This window comes from Phaseolus vulgaris, chromosome 2 (assembly GCF_000499845.2).
Source record: "Phaseolus vulgaris cultivar G19833 chromosome 2, P. vulgaris v2.0, whole genome shotgun sequence".
NCBI classification, from domain to species: Eukaryota; Viridiplantae; Streptophyta; class Magnoliopsida; order Fabales; family Fabaceae; genus Phaseolus; species Phaseolus vulgaris.
The window spans coordinates 36,114,301-36,140,331 of record NC_023758.2 but is presented as its reverse complement, the minus strand read 5'-3'; the positions used below and the strand labels follow the sequence as shown (position 1 = coordinate 36,140,331).

Genomic DNA, 26,031 nt, shown 5'->3' with positions numbered 1-26,031 from the left:
TTGTGCATATGAAGTCGTCCCAAATTGACACGACTTGCCTAAATTTGTAATTTTTTTTAAACGGATCCCATTTTAGTAAAAAGCAAAAAAAATAACCCCATGATGGTCAAAAAAACCTTTTATATTTATATTTATTTTAAAAACCAACTATCTTTTAAAAAGTAGTATAAAAATAGTAAATTTATATATTTTTTAGTTTATTCAATATAAATATAAGGCTAAAATATGTTTTGAGTCGCTGTAATATTATGCTAAAAATATTGTATTATTTTTGTCACTTTAAAATTTAAATATAGATTTTATTATGTCTCCCTAAAAATTTTACACGTGGTTTTAAGTCTTTATAATAACAATATAAAAAATTTTAAATAAATGACGGTTTAAATATAGTATTAACTATACATTTAACTAAAATAAATTTTGATAGTAGAATTCATAAGTTAATACCTTCATCTATGTCAACTTTCCATTTATTCCTATTACTAACAAAACCTATAAAAATAATAATAATACGAATTTGTTAAATGACTTATTTAGTTTATTTGAAACTTTGCATAGATACAACACATAATTTACCTAAATATAGCAGTTATGTAACACCGCAAAAGAAAGAATAAGATTACAAAAATTAAAATAAATTGAAATAAAACAGAAAATATAAGTTTAACAGATAAGTTGAGTTTAACAATTTTTTTTAATTATAATTAATACTATATATGGATGTGTCCGAACATGTGATTTCTTATTAGATCAAATAAAAAAACGAATTCATAACTAAGCTAAATTACTTTGAACAACTCATTTTTTAATTTTTTTTATTTTTACATTCAAAATTTGAATATGAAACTCCAAACATCAAACTAAACCATTAGAAATGGCTCGTGTCATTCAAATTCGAATGCATAAACACTGGTTTCATGATCTATAGTTTCAAGAGCAAATTAAGAACACTTCAGTAGACGTTCTTTACTTATGGAAGGGCGATGACATTCATTACTGCACTATTACTCCTTCCAAGTATTAAAAATCGTCCTAAACAACATCTCAAATTTTAAAAAACACTTCAAATGAGAAACTAAATTGATGATATTTAATACTTGAGAGATACTAGGGTAGTTTTATTAATTAAAAGAATATTCAAGGGAATCGGTAATGCTTGAGAATATTCCCACAACTCCTACCCCAATGAACCAAAAAAAAATGGGAACACTATACTTGCACTTATAGCCATTAAACAAAACTATTGTTACATGGGTAGGACAACGCGTTTCTGGTAAGATTGTAAAAAAGAATATACATATATTTCCTTATCCTTCAAAGACGAACAAGTCAAAAAATGGCAATGAAAATTAAACAGGAACAGGTACTGAAATGAATCTTGAATTTCTTCGAAGCCAAGACGGGATTTGTATCACGATCCTACCTTTTATGTGTGAGCACAAATGAATTTATAGAAAATTGGTTCAAATTCCTTCGGGGTTAATCTCCCCTTTCGTCTGCCAACCTCCGATGCAAACCAACACTCAACGTTCATATTTGATGCCTTCTTTGACACTACTTCCCCCACAACTACAGAAACATTGCTCCAAAAAAGAGATTCCACGTTTCCCAGTACCCTAATTTTAATCCACATTTTTTCACCATGGCCAATCCAAATGGAAACTGTCTGTGGAATCTCTCTTTGGTGTCTTGAATTTCAAACCTGTCAGTATCAAAGAAATTTCCAATTATTATATAAATTTAAGAAATTGAGAAAGCATCTTTGATCCACCCTCCCCCACTTCTGTTTTGAAAAATCATTAGCAAACTTCATACTTGATATTCAATTTTGAAGCTTTAACATGAACAAGCACCCAAGCACCGAGATATTACATAATGTAATATCCTTTCCTAAGATTCCCGATAAAGTATCAAAGAAATATCCCTTTATAAAGCAAAATAGAGGCTTACCGTTGAATGAGGAATCAGAAGCAGAATAAGTGAGATGCAATACAGAGAAAGGCAAATGACAATTCCAGTAATAAAATTATGCAGCAGCCGCCGATTGTCTTTTGTAGGTACGAACACCGACTTAAGTGTATTTGTTAATTCAAAAAGTCGATGAGATACCTGCAAATCATGTCAAAATAGCAGTGCAACTTAGTAATTAGTATGATGTCTTTCATGAGACTTAAATACAAATAAGAAAAATAAACATATGGAAGGAAAGAAGAAAGATCCATACAAAAACGTATATAGCAGTTGTAAGCATGAAATTGAGCATAGGATACTCCGGTATAAGACAAAGAAGCCATTTGGGCTGTCCATTTGGCATGTTAGATCTGCATGAAAAGAGGAAGTTATGAAGTACGCTCTTACTGAGGTGAAGTTTGTTCACAAGTTTATGTCCAATATAATATTTTCCTATGTATTTTTCATCCAATATACTAAGTTATAAAGATGCAACAAAAAGAACAATAAAATAACAATATCCATGCTGAAAAATTCATCTATACATGCGAATTCCAGTCTCTCAAAGCATGACTAACTGCAGGCACTACTGAAACTAAAACGTGATAAAAAATCTAATGAAATTAGCTAAGCACTATTGCTATTGAGCTGGGCCATCGCTAAACATAAAATAATAGTTCCAATTAAAGGATATTCAGCAATGAAAATATGAAGCAAATAAATGTTATTTGATTCATCATAACATAGGGAGAAGGATTCAGTATGCATACACACCTTAACCAAATATGAAACTGGGAAATGTATGTCTCCAAAGTAACCTTGCCAAGCCACCTGATACAAAAATAGAGGAAATTAAGAACCAAAAAAAACTGATAGCTGTCACCAAATAAAAAAAAATGTGCTAAAACCAATCAACATGAAATTTCAATAACTAAGGTAAAGAACACTTACGCAAAGAGGGTCAAAGAGAAATTTCGAAGCCGCTGACTGAAATTCCTCAGGCAAATGTATACACTGAACATAATAAAAATAATAAATAGAAGAATCAATAGAAGGAGATGAAAACAAAAATATAATCACATCTCATATGTTACTCTAGGATTCCTATCTTCCAAGCATAAAGTAAGGAAACAAAGAAAACATAGAGAACAACAAAAGGAATAAAAGAAAAAGATAACACTAACGTAATTGGAATCCATGAGGTGTAAGGGTGGAGTTTGTTGTATGAGACCTTGTCCAGCTTGTATATGTATTCATACCATAAGTACCCAACCTAGAAAAGATAAATGAAAAAGAGATGTTATTGTTTACCATTCTTGGTCTACATCAAAGAATATTGAAGTAATAAAATAAGAAAATAGAAAACCATGAATCTTATCAATTTATTGTATGAAATGTAACTCACAAATAGTGCAGCAGAAACAATGCCAGTTTTGATGGTAACTCTCCTCTTGACTTCACTCTCTTCCAATTTTTCCATCCATTTCTCAACCTGAGATGGTGAAATATTTAATACTTAAAATAACTGGACCAAATATTATAAAAAGAAAAAAAAAAGAGCAATGGCCCCCACACAAGCTAGTTTTCGAGATTACATTAGGGTGAAAGTACGCATAAATCATTCCAATTATCCAGATGTAGCGATCAAGCCCAGATCTAAAATGCCACTCGTGCATTCGAGGGAGATCTGGCTTTGCAGGATCGGTATAACCTGCCACACAAAAGTTAAAGTTATGCATTTCCAGTAAACATCATGTAAGATCAAATTTGCAAATCGACTAGAAAAGTGTAAACAGACTACATACATAAGCATCCACCTAAGGGAGAGAGAACAACCATATCAATAGATTATTTTTATAAAATAGAGTGCCTTTGACATAAATATATATTACTATCATTTTGGAAATGACATTATTATTTTGAAAAACCCAAGTCCCACATTGACTACAAATAGAGCCATAACAAGAACTAACGAAGTTTATGCACTCGTCAATTTACAAGCCAATTTTGTAGGGATGAGTTGGACCCAAAATCTAAGAATTATTTTATCACGTTGATTGCAATTACAGTTAACAAAAGGCAAGCTTCTACAATTTTAAGCACAGTATAACCATTCAATTCAAGGCCCACAAATTTTTAGGGTCTAGGGGTGAAAAAGAGCAAGTTTGAGGCTATTGAGTTGGTCTAGTTGATCCAGATGGCAAGCTCAGAAATGTGAGTACTAAATAAGAGTCACAGCAAAATGAGCAAAACCAAAAGTTGAACCAATAAAAGAGAAGTACAAGTTTCGTATAACATTACTCACCCAAAAAGAAAGCAAATGGGCTCCAAAATATCTCAAAGAATCCAGGGATTTCCCAAATCAAGATCACCACAAGAAAGCATGCCAGAATCTTTGCAGCTATCACAGAGGGAACTTCATTATACTTGTTATATATACCCAATGCTCCATACACCATCAAAGTGAAAAGAGTGTGCATTGGACATATATAGTAGAGCATATAGTCATTGTTAAGCACAATACAGCAGAAGGCCACAAAAAAATTAAGCCGCCACATCATCTGCATGGAATTTTAATGAGTTAGGTACATTGTTTATGCAAAAAGAGTGACGGGAAAAGGATAGACACTGGCACATCAAGTATAATAAAAATTGTAATCAAGGTCAAGAACTCATTTACCTGAGCAAAACGTGCAAGACTAAAATCTTTTCTGACATAATAATAGGAGAAGTTGCCAAATCCAGTCATCCAAACATATGCAGCAATGAAAACACGTATTGCATTGTATATCTCCGTTGCAGCAAAATAATGATACATTAAAAAGAGGACCTGAACAAATGGAACAAAAGCTTGAACAGAATCAGTACATAGAACTGACAGACAATTTAAAAAGTAGTTTCTAATGAATTATGGCATTTTTGAAAGCAATATACAATATACATCAACTTTAATTTCATTTCAATAACTACAAAAGCCTTAATTTCCATCAAAATCACACATAATCAAATAGCTCCAATTTTCACAGTGGCTTCTCGGCATTGGCCATAAATTCGCACTATGAATTAACTGGAAAAGGTGAATGAGCAAGATTAATATAAGATACTAGCATTGTGGAAAGTCAGTTTGGTTTTATGCCAAAAAGATCTACAAATTCATCTAGTCAATCAGTCAGTCAATCTCACCTACTGGGATAATAACTTTGTTGCAACATTTTTTTCTAGAAGTAGGAAATTGCACAAGGTATAACAATGATTATTCCAGTATAACACATCAAACAAAAGAAAGGATTAAGCAAATACTTTAAATAATATTTTTTAGAGGTAAGAATAAAATATAGCATCTTTGTTTACAAGTTTTTGACTTCAAACAAAAAGGTGAGCTTACCTGCATCCATCCTTTCCACTCCTCTGTTTGATGCCGATTAAGGTAAAGTATGTTTTTTCCAGAAAACGATGTTGTGTCATTATGTTTCTTCAATGAACTCAAAGCTGAAACTATAATCAGAAGAAGGTAGAGGAAGATGAAAAGATCCCGACTATAGTTCTGTCCAGAGAAAAAAAAATTGTCAAGCAAGTAAAGAAAATTATTAGTTTTAAATCATATAAATATATAATGATTTAATATATAGATCACTAGTGCAGATTTAAACATGTATCTTTAGATAACATATTAAGCATTCCCAAATCATGACAGTGCACAGTATATATCTAACCAAGGAAGATTGCGATGGTTGAACAAAAAATATTGCATAAAAGTTCGTTGGGCTATGAAGTTATGAATTGTGAATTAAGCTAAGTGTAAAACAGTACAAGTAAAACATGTTACAAGATATGTTTTCCCAAGTCAAGCCTCCCTCGATCATGGAATAAATCATAACAAACCAGGTGAAAAGCAATGATAAAGCAAAAAACATTGACAAATAAAAGTGTATTGAGCTATGAAATCATAAATCATGAAATAAGAATAGTGTAAAAACTACCAAAGAAAAAAATTACACTGAAGGTGAAACTTTTTAAAGATAACATGGTTTTCAATTTAGTTTGCGAGCAATCATGGCCACATGTCAAAAGGGATATGAATTAATTATAAATATTAAAAAGAAAAATTAATAACAAAAAAGTGTGAAAACTAAAAAGCAAATAATTATAAGGCATACAAAAACTGAATATGTCTTGGAAGAAGAAAAGGTTCCTTTATGCATACTCTTCAAAACAATATTTCAAGTTGTAGCTCACAGAAAACCTAGTGGAAACATAATAACTGGTATAAAAGTACCTTGTTGGAATCTCCAAGTATGTTGGTCCGATCACATATGTAGAAATAAAACAGAATCAGCCCAAATTCGGACCTAAAAAATGTTGTAAATACGTTTTCAGAATTCAGAAAGTGTGGAACAGATTATATTTGGTCATTTACAAAAACATGACATACATTGCCCTCAAAGTTGCTCGATTATCTAACAAGAAAGAATCATCCATGGTCAAAAACCTACACATGACAAGTAAAATGGTAAGGATCTTTAAAGATAAAGGTAGAAAACAGAAAGAACCACATGAAATTTCTTATCATAGAAAATGACCGAATCAAATTCAATTTGACAGATGACGGATGGAATTTTGCTGATGCTGATCTTGTAAGCCCTGATTCCAGCAAAATTGCTCGATCATCTTCCTTAATTGCATCCTTCCCCAACTCTTCAAGACTAGTATCTGAATGACTGGACTCCACAAAAAATAAATTAAGAATCAGAAAATGTTTGCGGATAAATAACACTACATTTTCCATGAGTAAAAAACTTTAGTGTAGGAAGTTCAGTTTTTAAAGTAGCACAATAAAATAAGTACGTCTTTGACCAAAAAAAAGTGATATATAAAGTTTATTTGTTTAAATAAAAATTTAGAATATATCAAAATCAGATGGAAAGATACCATCATCCACCTTAGTTGGAGTATATGTTCAAAAAGCAACTTTCTAATGTCAAATTCTCAATAGCAGTTTGGTTTGAATGACACAAAAACTTTAATCAATGTCCACAGGAGACATTAATTCGTGTAGGTACCATCATCTATCTATTTATTAAATATATAACTATGAAGTATCTGTTCACTGATTTTGTATAATCACATATTTACAATAAAGATCCCGTGTAGTTTCTGATCTGCAAGTAAAGAGGGGTGTTGTAAATTTGAAAATTTGATGATTAATGCTGCTAATTGATTTCTGAACCATCATCTATCCCCAAAACCTATACTACCTACTTCAAAATATTTTCCCTTTACCAATGCAGATTACATCACTACATATGAGATCATAGTTATCTACTTTTATCTTCTTCATCGTGATCTCCCTCCACAACAACGTCCATCCAGTTGCGGAAAGAAATGGTCAAATAGAAGAGGGGAAGTTGTATATGTATATATTCCAGCAATGAACTTTAACACCCCAAACTAGTAAAGTCAACATAATTTGCTTTATTGTGACAGCGAAGGAACTTACACTTTGGGAGGAGAAGAGGGTTTCTTGTAGTCCAAGTATTCTGAGTACATCCATGAAACAAAAACTGGAATAACCCCCAGCAAGAAAGACACCTGAGGACATAAAGCCAAGCTCGATTAAAAAAGTGACATCCCAAAATATTAGCATAAATATTTTAATTCTCGACATTGATCAGAAGCTGGAAAAGAGGTCCGTCCCAGTACAATATAGCAAAATTGAGTCACTAATCACAAACGTATTCTTCATCAAACAAAAAACTATATTTATATTTTCTTTAAACTCCACGTCAACATTCTCAAACTTGAGAGAGCAGCATGACAGTTGGCTTGCACGTAAACAAACTGTCATTCAAGTTAAAGTGATCAAAGGTTTTCCCCAAAACATGTGCACCCTTATTTTATCACACACTGCTTCAGATCACAAAAAACGGGTTCAGCAACCAAACTCTCACAATTGCGCTCATTCCAACTCAAAAAACGAATTCCCTCAACTTTTCACTCCATCAAATTGAACAACCCGCTACTTGTTAACGATCAGATGCAAATTGCAAACAACACAACACGCAAGCAGATCACAGAAATGGCAACTCAGAACTACGAGACAGAAGTGAAAGGCATTGAGCAGTGGCAGTTTGGAGATTTGAAGAAGCGAATCAAAGAATGAGAGTAGTAACGAGGCAGAAACGCACCTGCCCCGGCGTGATTGTCCCCGAAACCACCATCTCCAATCACAGGAATCCTTCCAATCTGCAAAAAAGATCTGAATCAGCGAGGGTGCAGGCGCATTGGAATCGAAGATTCGAAATCGCGGAAGCGTACCAGAGACGAAGGAGAAGAGACAGAAGCACCTGATTTGATAAGAGAAGCGCGTCAGAGAGTGATCATAAATAGCAGAGAGAGAAAGGGAAACCCTAGAGAGAGCAAGAGATCTGAGACGAGGAGTTTGCTTGAAGAATAGAGAAAATGTCGGAGGGGGTGTCCCTCTCTCAGTGGTTGAAGATTTGGAACTAAGAAGAACACCTTTTTTATTTTCCCTTTCAAATGAGACAGATGAAGAAACAAATTAGAATGAATCAGAAATTTCTTTTGTGATTTATGTTCGTTGCCACTTCCTTTTCTTTCTCTTGCTTCAAATAAAATGCACACTATACATTTTTCCAACCCAACCAACTACTAATCTTTCATTTCCTTCTCCTTACTCTTTACTTCTGTTTCTTTCTTTCTTTCTTTCTTTCTTTCTTTCTTTTTCTCATCAAATTAAATGCTCTCAAATTTCACTCTAACACACAACTATTACCATATTACTTATTAACCAAATAAGGGCTAAATCAATGCTATTAATACCATACCTTATTTCCACTCTTTAACTTAAAGAGTAAAAAAGTTTAATTTTATGTAATTATAATATATATATATATATATATATATAATTAAAAATAATGTCAGACAAATCTTTAAGCTAAGCAAATTATTAATGTTTCTAATGTGTATTAGCTTCTCTCAAAGCAAGAATGTTTGTAGAAGGAACACTCTTGGTTTTTTTTATTTATTTAAGTGTCATTTATTATTTGATAAGTTTACGTAAAATTTATTAATAGTAATACGTATTATATATTTTTACAATGGCATTTAGCTATATATAAGTACCATGTATTAAAAATTTTGTGAGTTTTGTAATACCTACTTTACAATTATATCTAAAAAACCTTTTTTTTATAAAATATATTAATAATAATAATATATTAAAAATAAAGTGATTATAGAAATGACTTACACTCTGGCATACAATAGGAATTCTCTGTCGGTGGTGCATTGAGCGTAGCCGTTGATAATGCATCTTGGAAAATGAACGGCTAGTATTAATCTTAAAATTATACTGATTTTTAAGATAAAAGGGTTGAATTGAATACAATGTCGCGTCGTAGCAAAGGAGAGGATGCAACAGGAGAACACCAAATGTCATCCACAATCTCTAATTTTATTTTTAAAAAAGAATATTAAAATTGTTTTTAAAATTATAAAATTAAATAATTTTTTATTAAAATGTAATTTAAATAAAATTACATCATAAAATATTTTTGCAAACAAATTATTTTTTGTACATTGAAACATTTACATTAATTCTTGATTTGTACATTAACTGGCACATTAGTATTTAAGTAAGTTAGACTTATGTATTATTATTTTTCTTTAACTTTTAGTCTCTACTATATTCTTACATTTTATTCCTATTTTTGATATTTTTATTTAGTTTAGTCCCCATAATTTATTTATTTTTGTTTTAGTCTATTGACCTTCTTCCCATAAATCTATTAAATCACAGTTGAAGATGCTAATTAAAATAAAATTTGTATTTTTTATAAAATGATTTATATTTAATGATCAAGCAAAAATAAATAAAGATAAGGACGGTAATGCAGAGCAGATCGTATGGATCAATCTAACAAAAAAAATGTGAAGTAGATTGATTATTTTAACATATTAGTCCGCTTAGACTCGCTTCACATCATTTGTGGTCTATACGGGCTAGGTATGAGATAGGACAGGTCAGTCGCATAACCCTTATACTTTAAGATTTAATTTCTTTTCCTAAAAATAATACAGAGTAAAGTCAGTGCATCCTAAATGTCATTCTACCTCCTATGTTTAACTCATACCTCCACAACTATAATAGTTGCTACATGGATTCTTCAAAAAACTAGTAAAAATAATTCAATGTTCAGAGCAAGTTTTTTGTTATGATTAATAAAATTTCATTAAGATACACCTTTATTCGTAATTTTTCCAAAAAAGTTTTTCATATGCAGACTAGCTAACATGTGTACGGAGTTGATCAACAAAATCAATTCACATTTCTTGTACACAATAGATCAACATGAGGTTTTTTTTACCATGATGGGGTTTTTTTATTTGTTTTTACCAAAATGGGGTCCGTTTAAAAAAATTACAAATTTAGACAAGTTGTGTCAATTCGGTACAACTTCATATGCAGAAGTCGTCCCAATTAGGCACGACTTCTGCCATGTCATACTAAAGTCGTGCCAACTTGGCACGACTTCTGCCACATCATAAACTTTTTTTTAATTTTATTGTTTATATATTGGATAGTAAGTTATGTAATGTTAAAAATTAAATTGACAGATAATTTTCTAAGAGTGTTAGTTTTAAGGAACAAAAACTTGGATAATCGTGTATGAATCATGTTTGACGGTAATGTAATACAATAACTTGATTATTTGATTAATTAAAAAATAAATAAAATTGTTATTGAATTTGGAAATAAATACATAAATGAAAATTTATTGTATTTGGAAAATAAATAGAGAATTATTGTTGTGAATTTGCAAAATAAATAGCTTGAGAAGTAATGATTTTACATAACACGTAATAATGAGAAGAGATTAATTAGAACTAAACAAATTAGTAAGATTCATTACAAGATATAAAATAAAACTAGAAGTAAATTATTTATGGGAAGACGTGACACAATGTGGTCTTCGTATTTGTCGTCGAGGTCTTCGTGGAAGAGGATCATCAACGACATGTTCACCATCGTTGTTATTGACTTCATTATGAGATGCTGGTGAGGGCATTGTGGGTCGATAGTGCATGGATGATGTTGGATTATATGCAGAAAGAGGGGTGAATGCCGAAATTCCAAATATATTTGGTGGAGTGGAAAAAGTACCTGAAGGAGAAGGTAAAAAGTTATATGTGTAAGGAATCTGATGGTGTGGAGAATGAAGTGACAGGGCAGAAGTCGTGCCAAGTTGGCACGACTTTAGTATGATATGGCAAAAGTCGTGCCTAATTGGGACGACTTCTGCATATGAAGTCGTGCCGAATTGGCACGACTTGCCGAAATTTGTAATTTTTTTAAACGGACCTCATTTTGGTAAAAACCAAAAAAATTAACCCATCATGGTCAAAAAATCTCAACATGATCTATATATTGCAAACCAAATGCAAGGAGATAACCTACATCCCTAAATGAAAATCAATAAATATAGAATTTATTTTTCAATGATTGATCTTCTTCTAATTTTATTAGATACAAAGAATGTTGAAGGAAAGAAGAAATTATAATCTTTGATTGAAAGAAACCATAAACTTTGAATCATATCAATTATATTTTTCCTTCAAACAAATTAATTTAATATATATATATATATAATTTTATCTAAACTATTAAGACCATTAGCTAATATATAAAAAAAAATACGTATGTTGATCATTTTCAAGTATTGACATGTATTCAATGAATATTAATAAATAAATAAAAAATATCAGATAAAAAAATTCAGAAATTTATGAAAGATGAAAAGTTATTTAAGTTTTAGATATTAATTATATTTTAAAATGAAATGGAAAAAGTTTGTTTATCTCTCACTAATCAAAGTTGTGTGAGTATTTATAAATTAGGTGACATTTTTTTATACATTTTAATTTTGAATTTGTTACAATAGTAAAACATTTATTGTAAATTACACTATTCCTAATAGTTATTAGCAATGCATAATTAAATAAAAATTGACATGGTAATTATAGAAGGCCAAAATTTTAAACAAAAAGAAAATTAATGAAAAATAAAATTACTAACATAATTTTTTAACTTTAAATTTAACTTAAATTTATAAAACTATTTGATTAAATAAGATTTATAATAATTTATATATATTATAAAATATCTTTATTTTATTTGATAGATTTTTCGATCATTATATATCACAGAATTCTAATTAGAGAGGATAACTGAAAGTATTAATGATTGAGTTTAGGTGAAAGTGATGTAGCAGCTGAATTTTTGTTGCGTATATGACCAGAATAACAGGGAGGAACTATTGAGTTCAATTCAATATATTTCGTACTTTTTATGAAGACGTTTACCATTAGTGGATAATAATACACCATCCATAATTAGTTAATTCTATTTCTCTGTCTCTCTGTCTTTTCTCTTTCAAACCAAAATCTTTATTTCCTCACCCAATTATTCACAACTAATGGGACCATCTAACTACTTCATCAATTCATTCATTTTCTCCACTCACTAGTGTTAACACACAGGTAACATATTATTTGAATAAAAAAATAATTCCAAATATTGGGAAAATAAAACTACAATTAAATAAATAAAAGAAATCTACTAATATTGTAAAATCTCTCTACTTAAATATCTTCCACAAAACAAAAATATGAGATTTTATCCCATACTTAAATAATGCATTATCTTCAATGTATTAACAATTAGGAGTTAAGTGTAGAGAACATCTTTTGTCTTTTACTTTCTCCATTCCCATCAATTTTAAAATGATCATTTTATCTTTCTTAATTTTTTCTATAAATTTTTAAACAATTTTTTAAAATATGATTTTTGAAACAGGATTTTGAGAATAGAATATAGAATTTTCAAAACAAGTTTTTCACAAGATACCAAATACATCCTCAAATAAATTTCGAACGAACTTTTCACAACATAAATAATAAGTTCTTGAATGAGTTTTTTTTTTTTACGAACTTTCCGTTCTTCTTTCTCAGGATCTATTTGTTTCCGATGACGAAAAGTTAGAGAGTGAAAAAAGTTGGAAAAAATTTGAAAAATGTGAAGAAACTTGATTTTGTGCGAAAAAACTTGATTTTTAACACGGTTAAATCATAACGTAACACTTACATTGAATAAATAGAATAATATTTATTCTTTTATTTTAAAATAATAAATATTAAATTCATAATAAAATACATTTAATATTTTATTGATATATTTAATGTTAAAATAAAAAATTGAAAATAAAAAGTAAATTAAATTAAATTAAATTTTGATAATTTATTTACTATACCTTATTTGAAATATTATTTTACTTATTCATTAAGGTTTTATAATATTTTTTAATTTAATTTAATTTTTTAATATTAATTTAAATATTCAAAATTTACAATTCAATTACATCTATCACATCATTAACAAATTTTCATAAATTTTCTCTTCACTTTCCACTTTTTTTCCCTTAATCCAAACAACCTCACTTTTCTTTCAAATCTATCTTTTTTCACTCCCTCAAATCCAAATTCATCATCTAATCCAACACAAAGCATTACTGTAGTAAAGAAGCAAGGTGAAACGAGGATGACAACAATAATTAAAACAATAGTGATGTGATACGATAAAAAAAGAGAAGATATTTTGATATTTGTGTATTAGGACCTCTTCGTGAAGAAGAGAAACAGATGATATAAGTATGAACAGTAAATATTATCTCCCTTAAAACAAAGAAAAACAAGGAGAAAATACGTCAATATATGAGGTTATTTCCAAATTTACCCTTATTAAATAAATTTAACTAACACAAATATTTTAATAAAATAATAATAATTAATACAAAAATAAAAATTTAATACAAAAATATATACTTATTTATAGTAAAAAATGATATAATAATAATTATTATAATTATAATAATACTATTTACATTCAATATTAAACAATTTTCTAATTACAGTTTTTAAATTTATAAATATTTAAATTATTTATTTCTATATAACAATTGACAATTTTTTGCATATATTCAAAATTTTACATGTAAATTGACAATTTTTATATATATTTAAAAATTTAATTTTATGTAATTATAATATATATATATATATATATAATTAAAAATAATGTCAGACAATGCTTTAAGCTAGGCAAATTATTAATGTTTCTAATGTGTATTAGCTTCTCTCAAAGCAAGAATGTTTGTAGAAGGTACACTCTTGTTTTTTTTATTATTATTTAAGTGTCATTTATTATTTGACAAGTCTACGTAAAATTTATTAAAGTAATAAGTATTATATATTTTTACAATGGCATCTAGCTATATATAAGTACCATGTATTAAAAAATTTGTGAGTTTTGTAATAACTACTTTAAAATTATATCTAAATAACTTTTTTTTGTATAAAATATATTGATAATAATAATAATAATAATAGTAATATATTAAAAATAAAGTGATTATAGAAATGACTTACACTCTGGCATACAATAGGAATTCTCTGTCGGTGGTGCATTGAGCGTAGCCGTTGATGCATCTTGGAAAATGAACGGCTGGTATTAATCTTAAAATTATATTGTTTTTTAAGATAAAAGGGTTGAATATAATGTCGCGTCGTAGCAAAGGAGAAGATGCAACAGAAGAACACGTATGCCATCCACAATCTCTAATTTTATTTTTAAAAATTTAAATAAATATTAAAATTGTTTTTCAAATTATAAAATTAAATAATTTTTTATTAAAATATAATCTATACCTATATATAAAGGGGATTTCCCTCTTAACTGTTCTTAATTTTTTTTCTTATTTTATCGTTATATTAATATTTAATTTTATTATTGTATTATGGTCATTGTGTCATTTTTTATTCTCCTCTTAATTGCTCTTAATTTTTTTTTTCATTTTATCCTTACTTAATAATTTATTGTATTAATTTATTTTGGTTATTTGGACATTTTATAATTTAAAAAATTAATAAAATAATTTTAAAATTTATTTTATTTGTTATTATTTAACTGGAGAGTGGAGAGATTGATTAGTTACTTTTCTCTTTTAAATATTTTCTTCTCTATTAAATAAAAAATTAAAGATATTTGTAATATTTTGTGGACCACTTTAGCGCTGGAGATTTGTTACATTACTTTTTTTTATTTAAACTGATATTCTCTTTTATTAAAATTGTAGAATTTTAAAATTGATTTAAGAAACGAATTTTATGATTCTACACTACACATAACCCATGTATCCTACTTTCCACTTTCTTTTAAAATTGTAGAATTTTAAAATTGATTTGAGAAACGGATTTTATGATTCTCCACTACAGATAACCCACGTATCCTACTCCACTTTCTTTCTCATATATAGGTACCTACTCCCCACTTTCTCTCTCATATATAGGTACCTACTCCCAATTTTCTCTCTCCACTACACATAACACATTCTTTTTTTACCATACTTCTCACTTCCTTTTCTCTTTCCTTTTCACTTTCATTTAAATAAATAAATTCATTCATTCTCTTTGCCATATGCAACTTTTAATTACCGCTCTCCACTATTTTATTAACCTTTTATTTAAAAGTATACTCTTTAACTTCTCATTTTAATGTTATTAAGAGAAATTGTTTTTGAAGAATAAAAAAATACTAAAGAAAGAGAAATAAAAAATGCGGATACACATTACTATTTAATTGTATACTCTTTAACTTCTCATTTTAATTTTATTAAGAGAAATTGTTTTTGAAAAATAAAAAAATACTAAAGAAACAAAAATAAAAAATGCAGATACCTCCCGCTAGTTTAAATAAAACTACATCATACAATACTTTTGCAAACAAATTATTTTTTTTTCGAAATTAAATTCAAACAAGTATAATTTAAATAAAATCAATCTTTGCACAATTTCTCAAATTATTAAAAATAAGTATTTCATGTAAGCTTCCAGATAATCATATCCAAAAGTGAGTTATGAGTTATAGATTTTCATATCCGGAAATGTGTGTTGTAAATGGTCTTGAGGATTGAGATCCAAAACTCATTTATGTTTGCTTACAGATTTTGACATTCGGAAGGTCATTTATGTTATCCAAGTAAGCTTCCGGATGGTAAAATACGAAAGTTTTCCAGATAGTCATATCCAAAAGTGAGTTATGAGTTCTGGATTTTCATATCCGGAAAGGTGTGTTGTAAATGATCTTGAAGATTGAGATCCAAAACTCATTTATGTTTGCTTACAGATCTTGACATCCAGAATTTGGTGGTGGCAGAAACGTCATCGGAGTCTGGTAGCAACCTTGCGTATTCTTTGGTGGTCCATAGACCGTTGTGCATGGCTGCAACTTTTTCTGGGGGCACCTCCGTGAGCCCTGTGGGGAACATGCTTCTTCACCATCAAGGTATTGTGTTACCCAATCCCAGGCAAAGGGTAATGGAAGTTGGGGAATGTAGCAACAGTAAGTCACAAGAGGTGGGACCTACACGTTCCGATGGATTTATTTCTCACAAAACGAATGTAAGGTTAGTATCTAGATCTACTGTTTTTACTAATAATGATACTAATAACTGTTTGGTCTGGTTAAATAACGAGAAGGTGGAAGCAGATAGAATATGGAATTCAGGAAAGAAGGTAGGATACTCTCGGTTTGGAAGTGCGGCTGATATTTTAAACAAGTTAAAAAGTTTGGAAGAAAGGGACAACAGGAATGAGGGTTTAGGTTGGGTTGGGCAAAATGTCGTTAATGATGAAGCTGATTAGTATGAATATTAGGGGTTTTGGTGGAATGATAAAAAGAAAGTATATTAGTAAGCTCATTAAAGAACAACAAGTTGGTTTTATCTGCTTGCAGGAAACAAAATGCGAACATTTTAGTAAGGAAAAGTGTTATCGAATGTGGGGATCAAATGAAATTGACTGGATTGAGGTTGGAGCAGTTAATAATGGTGGAGGAATAATCACGATGTGGAAGAAAAAATGTTTTGAATTAAAAGGGTTCAGATGTGGGAACAACTATTCAATTATTGAAGGAATATGGAAGGTAGGAAAGCTATTGGAAGTAATAATAGTTAATATTTACTGTGGAGGCTCTTTAAGAGAAAAGAGAAATATTTGGGATGAGATATGTGAGATAAGGAAAAACCACCGAATAAAAATATGGTGTGTAGCTGGAGATTTTAATTCTATTAGATGTGCTGGGGAGAGAAGAGGTCAAAATTATAATGCAAATTATGGAAGTGAAATACAAAGCTTTAATAAGTTCATTGAGGAGTCTAGTCTGGTTGATATTCCTTTGGTGGGTAGAAAGTTTACCTGGTACAAACCTAATGGGACAGTGAAGAGCAGAATAGACAGAGTTCTAGTCTCCCTTGAATGGTTAGAGAAGTGGCCGGGAAGTAAATTGTATGCGAAAGGGAGATCGATTTCAGACCATTGTGCTTTAGTGTTAAAGGAGATAAATATCGACTGGGGTCCAAAACCGTTTAGATGTCTTGATGTGTGGCAAAAAGACGGTCGGTTTAAGGAATTTGTAAGGTTTAAGTGGGCAAGCTACGATATCAGGGGAAACGGTTTGTATGTTTTAAAGGAGAAATTGAAAAGGTTAAAGTTTGATATAAGGAACTGGAACAAACACGTCTTTGGAGATGTGAATAAACAAAGAGTGGAATTGGAAAAGAAAGTCCAAGATCTGGATGAAAAAGATGATGAGGGGGAGTTGAGTGTGGAAGATAGAGAAGAGAGGAGACAACTGTTAGCTGACTTGGGGCAAGTCCGAGTGAAACAAGAGGCGATTTTACAGCAAAAAGCAAGATTCAGTTGGTTAAGTCAGGGGGATTTGAATACAAAATTTTATCATTCAAGCATTAAGTGGAGGAGGATGTTTAACGGGATTAATGGTCTCAAGGTCGGAGATCAGTGGTGCGAAGACCCAACCGAAGTAAAGGTTAGAGTGAAGGAATTTTTTGAGGGCAGATTTAGTGGGGGAGGGGGGGGGGAGTCCTCTGGTTAGATTGGATAATGTTTGGTTTAAGGGGATATCTAGGGAGGACAATGTAATGTTGGTTGGAAGTATTTCTGAAGAGGAAGTTAAGGAGTCAGTATGGAATTGTGACAGCTCCAAAAGTCCTGGACCGGATGGTTTTAATTTTGGCTTTATAAAATTCTGTTGGGATTTTTTAAAAGAAGACGTTGTGAGTGCGGTACAATGGTTTGCAGAGGGTGGAAGTTGGCCGAAAGGTTCTAACGCCTCATTTATTACCCTGGTTCCAAAGGTTGCAAATCCACAACAACTGTATGAGTTTAGACCGATCTCTTTGGTGGGTTGTGTGTATAAAATTATCTCTAAAATACTTTCTTCAAGGTTAAAAAGGGTACTAAACAAAGTTATTGATCCCAGACAGTCTGCTTTCTTGGAAGGAAGAGGTTTGTTGGACAGTGTGTTAGTGGCTAACGAGACACTGGAGGAGGTAAAAAGGAAAAAGAAAGAATGTGTGGTGTTTAAGGTGGACTATGAAAAGGCATACGACTCAATTAGTTGGGAGTTTATTTACTACATAATGGAAAGATTGGGTTTTTTTGGTAAGTGGATTGATTGGATAAAAAATTGTTTAGAATCATCCTCAATATCTGTGTTAGTAAATGGAAGCCCTACAACTGAGTTTAAACCTTTGAAGGGCCTAAGACAAGGGAATCCTTTAACACCGTTCCTTTTTCTAATTGCGGCTGAAGGTCTTGCAGGGGTAGTTAGGCAGGCGGAAGAAAAGAAGCTAGTAGAAGGTATTGAAGTCGGGGAAAAACGAGTAAAAGTGTGCATGTTGCAATATGCAGACGACACTCTTTTCTTCTGTAAAGCCTCAATCCAAAATGTTCTGACACTAAAGGCTATTCTGAAATGCTTTGAACTTGCTTCTGGTCTTAAGGTTAACTACTCCAAGAGTAAGGTTGGGGGAGTGGGTGTGAATATAAATCAGACGATGACTTTCGCCTCAATTCTTAACTGTGACATTATGAAGGCACCTTTCAATTACTTGGGGGTGTTGGTAGGTGGGAATCATAAGAGGTGTGTCTTTTGGGAAGGTGTGATCACTAAGTTACGGAATAGGCTGAGTGCATGGAAAGGGAAAACCCTCTCTTTGGCAGGCAGAGTATGTCTTATCAAATCAGTGCTTACGTCCCTACCGCTTTTCTATGTCTCCATTTTTTATATGCCGGTAACTGTGATGAGGGAAGTGAAAAGGTTACAAAAAAACTTTTTGTGGGAATGGGGGTCAGAGAATCGAAAAATTGCTTGGGTGGCGTGGGATAAGATTTGTCAATCGAAAGATAATGGCGGATTAGGGGTCATTGACATAGAAAAGTTTAACTTGGCTCTTCTAGGGAAATTGATATGGAGACTTAAGTCTGAAGAGAGTGGGTTTTGGAAGGATACTATAGAGTCTAAGTATGGTGGGTGGAGGGGTTTAAGATCTCAAGATCAGTCTTGTAAGGAGTCGATGTGGTGGAGGGACCTCAGGAAAGTTTGGCACTTAGAGGGGTGGGGATGTGATTTTGAAGATAGAGGTCGGTGGGAAGTAGGAGATGGGAAAGAAACCAGATTATGGGAGGATAAGTGGTTGGAAAACATCCCTCTAATGCATAAATTCCCTAGATTATATTTAATCTCCTTGGATACTGGTTGTAATCTGTCACAAGTTGGGAGTTGGAGTAATAATGGTTGGTCCTGGAAACTGAGGTGGAGAAGAAATCTTTTTGTGTGGGAATCCAGTCTACTTGATCTTCTAATGCGGAAGTTGGATACCAAAAGGTTAACAAGAGAAGGTGAAGTTAAACCTGATAAATGGCTATGGAGGGATGTGGATCATACGGATTTCTCTGTGAAGGTAGCATATAAATTCCTCATGGGGGAGGAGTCTGTAGTGGGGGAGGATCTGTTCATGAATTTCTGGACTTTAAAGACCTTACCTTCGACACATTTTTTGGCTTGGAGGGTGTTACGTAATGCTATTCCTACTAAGGACAATCTTTCGAGACGCGGTATACCTTTGATGTGCGATCGGTGCCCTCTGTGTGGTGTGGAAGAAGAGTCGGTAAGACATTTATTTTTTGACTGTAAGATTTCTTGGAGAATTTGGGGTATGTGTCTCACGTGGTTGGGTTTCCCGTTGATGCTACATTGTGATGCACAAATGCACTTTAGGATGTTCAAACCTCTTGGTCTGAACCACGCAGGTACCAAGTGTTGGGGGGGTATTTGGGTAGGTTTTGTGAGTGAAATTTGGATTCACAGGAATAAGGTTGTGTTTGAGAATGGGCGGGTGGATCTAGTGGAGATTTTTACCGTGGCACAAAGGAAGACTTGGTCTTGGGTCACAGTAAAAGAAAAATCGGCTGTGTTCTCTTACTCAGACTGGTGTTTGGATCCTATTTGTTGTATGAGGTATTTGAAAGTCTGATTTTTTGTGTTATTAACTAACGTTCTTTCCTAGTTTTGGTAGTTGTGGTGTGGTTTGCGCAGGTTCCTTCGGTAACTCCTATATGAATGGCTAGACTGAGGCTTGGAAAGCTTTAAGTGGTTGTGCAGGTTGTTTTGGTATTTTCTATTTGGCAGGGTCAGACTGATGATTCTGCTCTGTATTGCGGTTGTCTTGGACATTTTGTTTGGCAGGGCCGGACTGAGTTCTTTGCTCAGAACTGCGATTGGAAGCTGTTACGTTTTTCTTGCAGGCAATATCTGGTCTATGTACTATCCTCGAAGGATCGGTTTGTTGATGTTAGTTTTTGGATTTTTGGTACAGTTTTCCTGTTACAAAGATTTGGCTTAGTTGTTGGGTGACGTGTCTTTTATTATCGAGTTTGACATTTGGTTATGGTAATTCAGCCTGATGGCAAAAACCTCTTGTATATCTTTGTTTGAGGGTGTGACCTTTTTTGTGGATTGATGTAACTGTGTTTGTTGGGTTCTTATATTTTGTACAGGAATTGTGTATTGTTGGATCCTTAGTTGGTAGGGTACTAGAATACTTGTATTTGAGGTTTTGTATAAGGGTTGGGACACCCCTGAAGTGTCTCTTTTTATTTTATTTATTCTTTGCTGATAAAAAAAAAATGTTATCCAAATAAGCTTCCGGATGGTAAAATACAAAAGTTATATATTAGTTCCGGATTTATATATCAAGAACTTTGTGATTTAACTTATGGATATGAATATCCGGAGGACAAAATTTTTAATTTATTAAAGACAAAACAAACATTTTACGTCAGTGTGTTAGGTGCAAATCTAAATTGATATGGTGCACGGAGAATCAACCAATTCCTATTCCTAGTCATGCAAACTGAGTTCGTAATTTTTTAACTGGCTAAATGGGAAAAAACATTTTTTTTTCAAAAATATGTGTAATATGGTTAACGAAAGAGAAGTTAGAATAAGTAGCTTATTTTCCCTTTTCTACATTTTATTGTTGTTTCCCATAGCACTTACCTGATGCCTAGGGCTGGAAATAAAATAAGCTACTTCAATTTTCATGTATAATAATTCTAGAGTCTCAATGCTAGCAGTTCTGAATTCCATAAGAAAATTATTAGGGCATTGCAGGTTCTTATCTTTTATAAAACTTCTTGACTACACAAAGAAAAAATATTCAAGGCAAATAGTAGCTAGGATGTGCATTTTGTGACGAGAGAAAATGTTCTTCTTTGCTGGAAGCTCACTTTTTTAAGTGTTCACTCACAGAACTCTCTGTTTGTTGCATTAAATTTCAATCTCAGAATGTAATGCAATTAGTTTTGTTTCAAGATGTGCGAAATGGAATTTGGCTAAAGAATTAAGATCTTACAGGAAGACTGCTATGCCGATAGATTGTGACGAAAGGAGTTAAATATATCAAATACAATGAATCTAATAAAATGGTCTACTTCGTCTTATGATTCTCATCAATATTCAGATACTGCTTCATTGGTAAGAGCGGGAAAGTTGCCTTAACTATTGTCACCCTTAGTCCACATCTATTTTCATATTATCAATGTATTCACCAGAAATCTCCACATGAACAAATTCCTCTTTCAAAATGATGGAACCTATTGGCATCCCTTACAACAAGGGTCCTTTGGGAGACTTTTGATGCTATCTTAAAGAATGCATGACAATCATCACAAATTCGAAGGTTTTTTGTGATTCGAATTGAAGTACCTTTTGGTGTAACAAGCAGACCATAACCAAGTGCCAACCTTTCACTATGTCTATATAACATTTGTATTTTCTCTTCTTCACTAACATTATGGAACACAAACTTTGTTTGAGCCCTATACCCTCCTTTTTCCAGAAGTTTTGTAAACTGAGCTAGTTTTAGACAAATATCATCAGACTTTGGATGAGACTTGTCCCTTGCCATGAAGGTGTGAATCTTATTCTCAACCTCAATCCAACTGCATCCTGGTGTCTTCTTCGTGCCGTTTCCCTTCATTCTCAACCTCACTTCTTCAACATCATTCCATCTTCCATCTGCTGCGAAGATGTTTGATATCAACGCATATTTTCCTGAATTCTCTGTATCCGATTGTAGGAGCTTCTTTGCTGCAAGCTCTCCTAATTCTTTATTAGAATGAATGCGGGAAGCGCTGAGAAGAGAACACCAGACTTCAGAAGTAGGTTTGATAGGCATGTTTCGCACAAACTGATGAGCCTCTTCAAGGGAATTGGAACGGCTGAGGAGATCAACCATACAGGCATAATGCTCTGGCCATGGTTCCAATTTATATTCATATTTCATAATATTGAAAATCCTCTTACCTTCATCCATCAACCCTGAATGGCTGCATGCATTTAATAAAGCTAAAAAGGTTATATGGTCAGGAATAACATTTTCATCTGTCATTTTCTTGAATAAAGCAATGGCCTTACTTCCACATCCATGCATTCCATTTGCATTAATCATGGAAGTCCATAAAACTAGATCTCTCTGTTTTACAGAATTAAATATCTTTCTTGAGTTCTCCACACTTCCACAATGAGCATACGTATCCACTAGGGAGCTAGCAATTGGTCCCTCCAAGAAGAAACCTTTCCTGATCAGAAACCCGTGAATCTCCTTCCCTTTCTTCAATGAAGATAAACTAACAGTGGCAGAGAGTGCACTAATGACAGCTACAGAATCAGGATGAATTTTAAATTGGTTTAGTGTGTAGAAAAGTTCAAGAGCTTCAACTGGAAGTCCATTATGAACACAGCAGGTAATCATACTTGTCCAAGACACAATATCTTTGGATTTAATTGATTCAAATACACGTCTTGCATAATCTATATGCCCAACCTCTCCGTATACATTGACAATGGCATTTTGCAGCACTGTATCAGCTAAACCTCTCTTCAAAACATAACCATGAATCTCTCTGACAAAGTTTTTAGATTTCAACTTGCTACAAGCCTGCAAAACACTTCCAATCATCATGGGGTCAACAGCCATCCCATCCACCTGAACCATCCGAAACAAGTTCATTGCTTCCAGATGGCATTCATTCTGTGCATAACCAGTAATAACAGTTGTCCAAGAAATCAGATCCTTTTTAGGCATACATTCAAAAGCACGACCCATATATTTCAGACAGAAACATTTAGCATACATATCTATCATGGTGTTCCCAATCTGCATATTAGAATCCATTCCATTTCTTATTACATAGGCATGAACTTCCTTCCCTTTCAATAAATTTCCTAATCGCCCAGATGCGGCAATCAAGCTTAACACTGACACCTGATCAAACTTAGAGCCAGAACCCTGCATATCCCGGAAATAATTTAGAGCATCACTATAGAGCTCATTTTGAACCAAACCGGAGAGCAACGTATTCCAAGATACACAATCCCTGCAAAGCATACTATCAAAACCTCTTACAGAATCCTCCATTCGACCACACTTTGCATACATGGCAATCAAAGCATTGGCAACATAAACATCAACAAAATGGTTAGATTTCAACACAAAACCATGAATTTCCATACCCAGTTTAACAAACGAGGGATCCTCACAACCTTGAAGAGCTGAAACAAAAGTATATGTATTACTCTCGACACCAACCTCCTGCATTCTTCTAAAAAGCGACAATGCCTCCAAACATTTCCCTTCTGCTACATGTGCCGAAATAATAGAATTCCAAGAAACAGTGTCCTCTTTCTCCATCATAATCCCATCGAACAGCACCCTAGCCCCATCAAGATCACCACACTTGGCATACATACTTATAAGCGCATTACACACAAACACAACTTCACCATATCCACACTTAACCGCCACACCATGGATTTCAGCCCCCAAGCGGGTTTCACCAAGAGCACCACACGCTTTAAGCACAGAGGGAAAGGTACAAGCATCTAGCGCCACTCCAAGGGCTCTCATCTCTCTGTACAACTCAATTGCTGCGAGGTATTTCCCACTTGACACAAACGCACCCATCATGGCATTCCAGGTAAAAATAGTTCTCTCAGTTATCTCATCGAACACTTTGAGTGCATCGAGCAAAGAGCCACATTTTCCGTACATATGGACGAGCTTGGTGGCTAGAAACCCCGAAACGTGAGATTTTAGCAAACGGGCATGCAACTGTTGGCCTTGTGGAAGGGCTTTCTCAGTGGTGCAGAAGTCAAGGAGGAGAGAATGCGCGTGTTCGAGACGCGAGGGGGACGTGAGTGGGTGAGAAGAAAGGAGGGTTAAGGATTCAAAAGCGGGTTTGAGGATTCCTTGGTTGAGGGTGTTAACAGAAATGGGTTTGAGACCTGAGAGGATTGAAGTGGACATGGTGACTGTGCACGGGTGGAGCTGCGCCGCGCCACACCGGAACAAAGTTCTCAGCAGAAGCCGCGAAACAGGAGCACTTTAATTTAAATCTCCATTTCTTATGCATATGAGAGAACAAGATGATGAGTCATGCAAATTGCAAACAACACAACACGCAAGCAGATCACAGAAATGGCAACTCAGAACTACGAGACAGAAGTGAAAGGCATTGAGCAGTGACAGTTTCGAGATTTCAAGAACCGAATCAAGAATGATTGTAGTAACCACGCAGAAACGCACCATATATATTTTTAATTGAACAAATTAATATCTCACCATTAATATCTTACAAGCTCCACCATACAATATAAATGTCTTCATAATCAATGTCTCACTCACAAGTTCCATAACCAATTACATAAAAAAATGTACATTATTATCACTACGCCTCAATATAAAAGAAACAAATTGTGATAGCACGCACATAGGGAGTTAAATTGGTTAAACCCATCTAGTTGCATCTTAGAAACTGCATAAATATATTGAATGCAAAGTACGTGGATGCTATATTTGTATAATTTAAATAATATAATATTAACATTTAAATACTTTAAATTAGTTTTTGTTTATATTTTTACTTATCTCTAACTAGCCAAATTAGTGTCAAACCAATATGTACAACTATTTATGATTTAAACAAAAGAAAAAAAAACATTGTAATATTCTCTCTCTCTATTCGATTCTATATAATAGTCTTTTGAAAAATTAATCTTCTTTAATTAAAATATGAGTTACATGACATAATAAAATGAAATATTAGTTTCATGCTAGAGAAACTAACTTCTTGTTAATCCTTGTGATGATGACAAACTTTGAAAGTAGAGTACAATTAGTGATTCATTTGACCTCTACTGTTTAAAATAATGAGCCATGCCATGTTAAGAATAAGATCTAAAACTTTGCAAAACATATCATTTTTTTATAAAAATTAAATAACTTCAAGATAAATTAAAATTAATTTAGTATAATTTAATTTATAAAAGTGTAATTTTTTTATTAATTTTTACATATTTTAAAAAGATTTTACAGGGAAACTCGGAATAAATCTTATATACTTTTATTTAATTAATGGAATAAATAGCTGACAGATGGATCTTTACGAAAGGTAGAGGAGACGGGAGCGGGAAGCATTGATAAACAAAACAAATAACTAATTAACTAATTTTGAGAATAATAATTAATTAAGTGATTAATTAAGGTCTGAGTTGCTTCAATTTTTTAGTCTTAACCTGGTGGT

The 26,031-nt window shown here is 32.4% G+C and overlaps 2 protein-coding genes across 4 annotated transcripts; both read right to left on the bottom strand.

The window, feature by feature from the left end:
• Nucleotides 1–1,097: 1,097 nt before the first annotated feature.
• Nucleotides 1,098–8,756, bottom strand: LOC137809572 (protein REDUCED WALL ACETYLATION 3-like). Of its 3 annotated transcripts, XM_068610684.1 has the most exons (18): nt 8,467–8,727; nt 8,266–8,294; nt 8,136–8,193; nt 7,448–7,539; nt 6,531–6,668; nt 6,383–6,439; nt 6,227–6,299; nt 5,336–5,494; nt 4,631–4,780; nt 4,256–4,511; nt 3,546–3,661; nt 3,356–3,442; nt 3,135–3,223; nt 2,902–2,964; nt 2,725–2,781; nt 2,225–2,321; nt 1,951–2,109; nt 1,098–1,702 (listed from the first exon to the last, which is right to left on the bottom strand). In XM_068610684.1, the coding sequence occupies exons 3-18, from the start codon at nt 8,166–8,168 to the stop codon at nt 1,697–1,699; spliced, it is 1,632 nt and encodes a 543-aa protein (XP_068466785.1). In that variant the 5' UTR covers nt 8,169–8,193; nt 8,266–8,294; nt 8,467–8,727; the 3' UTR covers nt 1,098–1,696. The 3 variants fall into 3 exon arrangements, with proteins under 3 accessions (XP_068466785.1, XP_068466783.1, XP_068466784.1); XM_068610682.1 differs by having other exon boundaries at nt 8,266–8,756; XM_068610683.1 differs by lacking the exon at nt 8,266–8,294 and having other exon boundaries at nt 8,295–8,753.
• Nucleotides 8,757–21,796: 13,040 nt separating this feature from the next.
• Nucleotides 21,797–25,340, bottom strand: LOC137809570 (pentatricopeptide repeat-containing protein At3g63370, chloroplastic-like). The gene has a single exon (XM_068610679.1). The coding sequence runs from the start codon at nt 24,753–24,755 to the stop codon at nt 21,993–21,995; it is 2,763 nt and encodes a 920-aa protein (XP_068466780.1). The 5' UTR covers nt 24,756–25,340; the 3' UTR covers nt 21,797–21,992.
• Between the last annotated feature and the right edge of the window lie 691 nt (nt 25,341–26,031).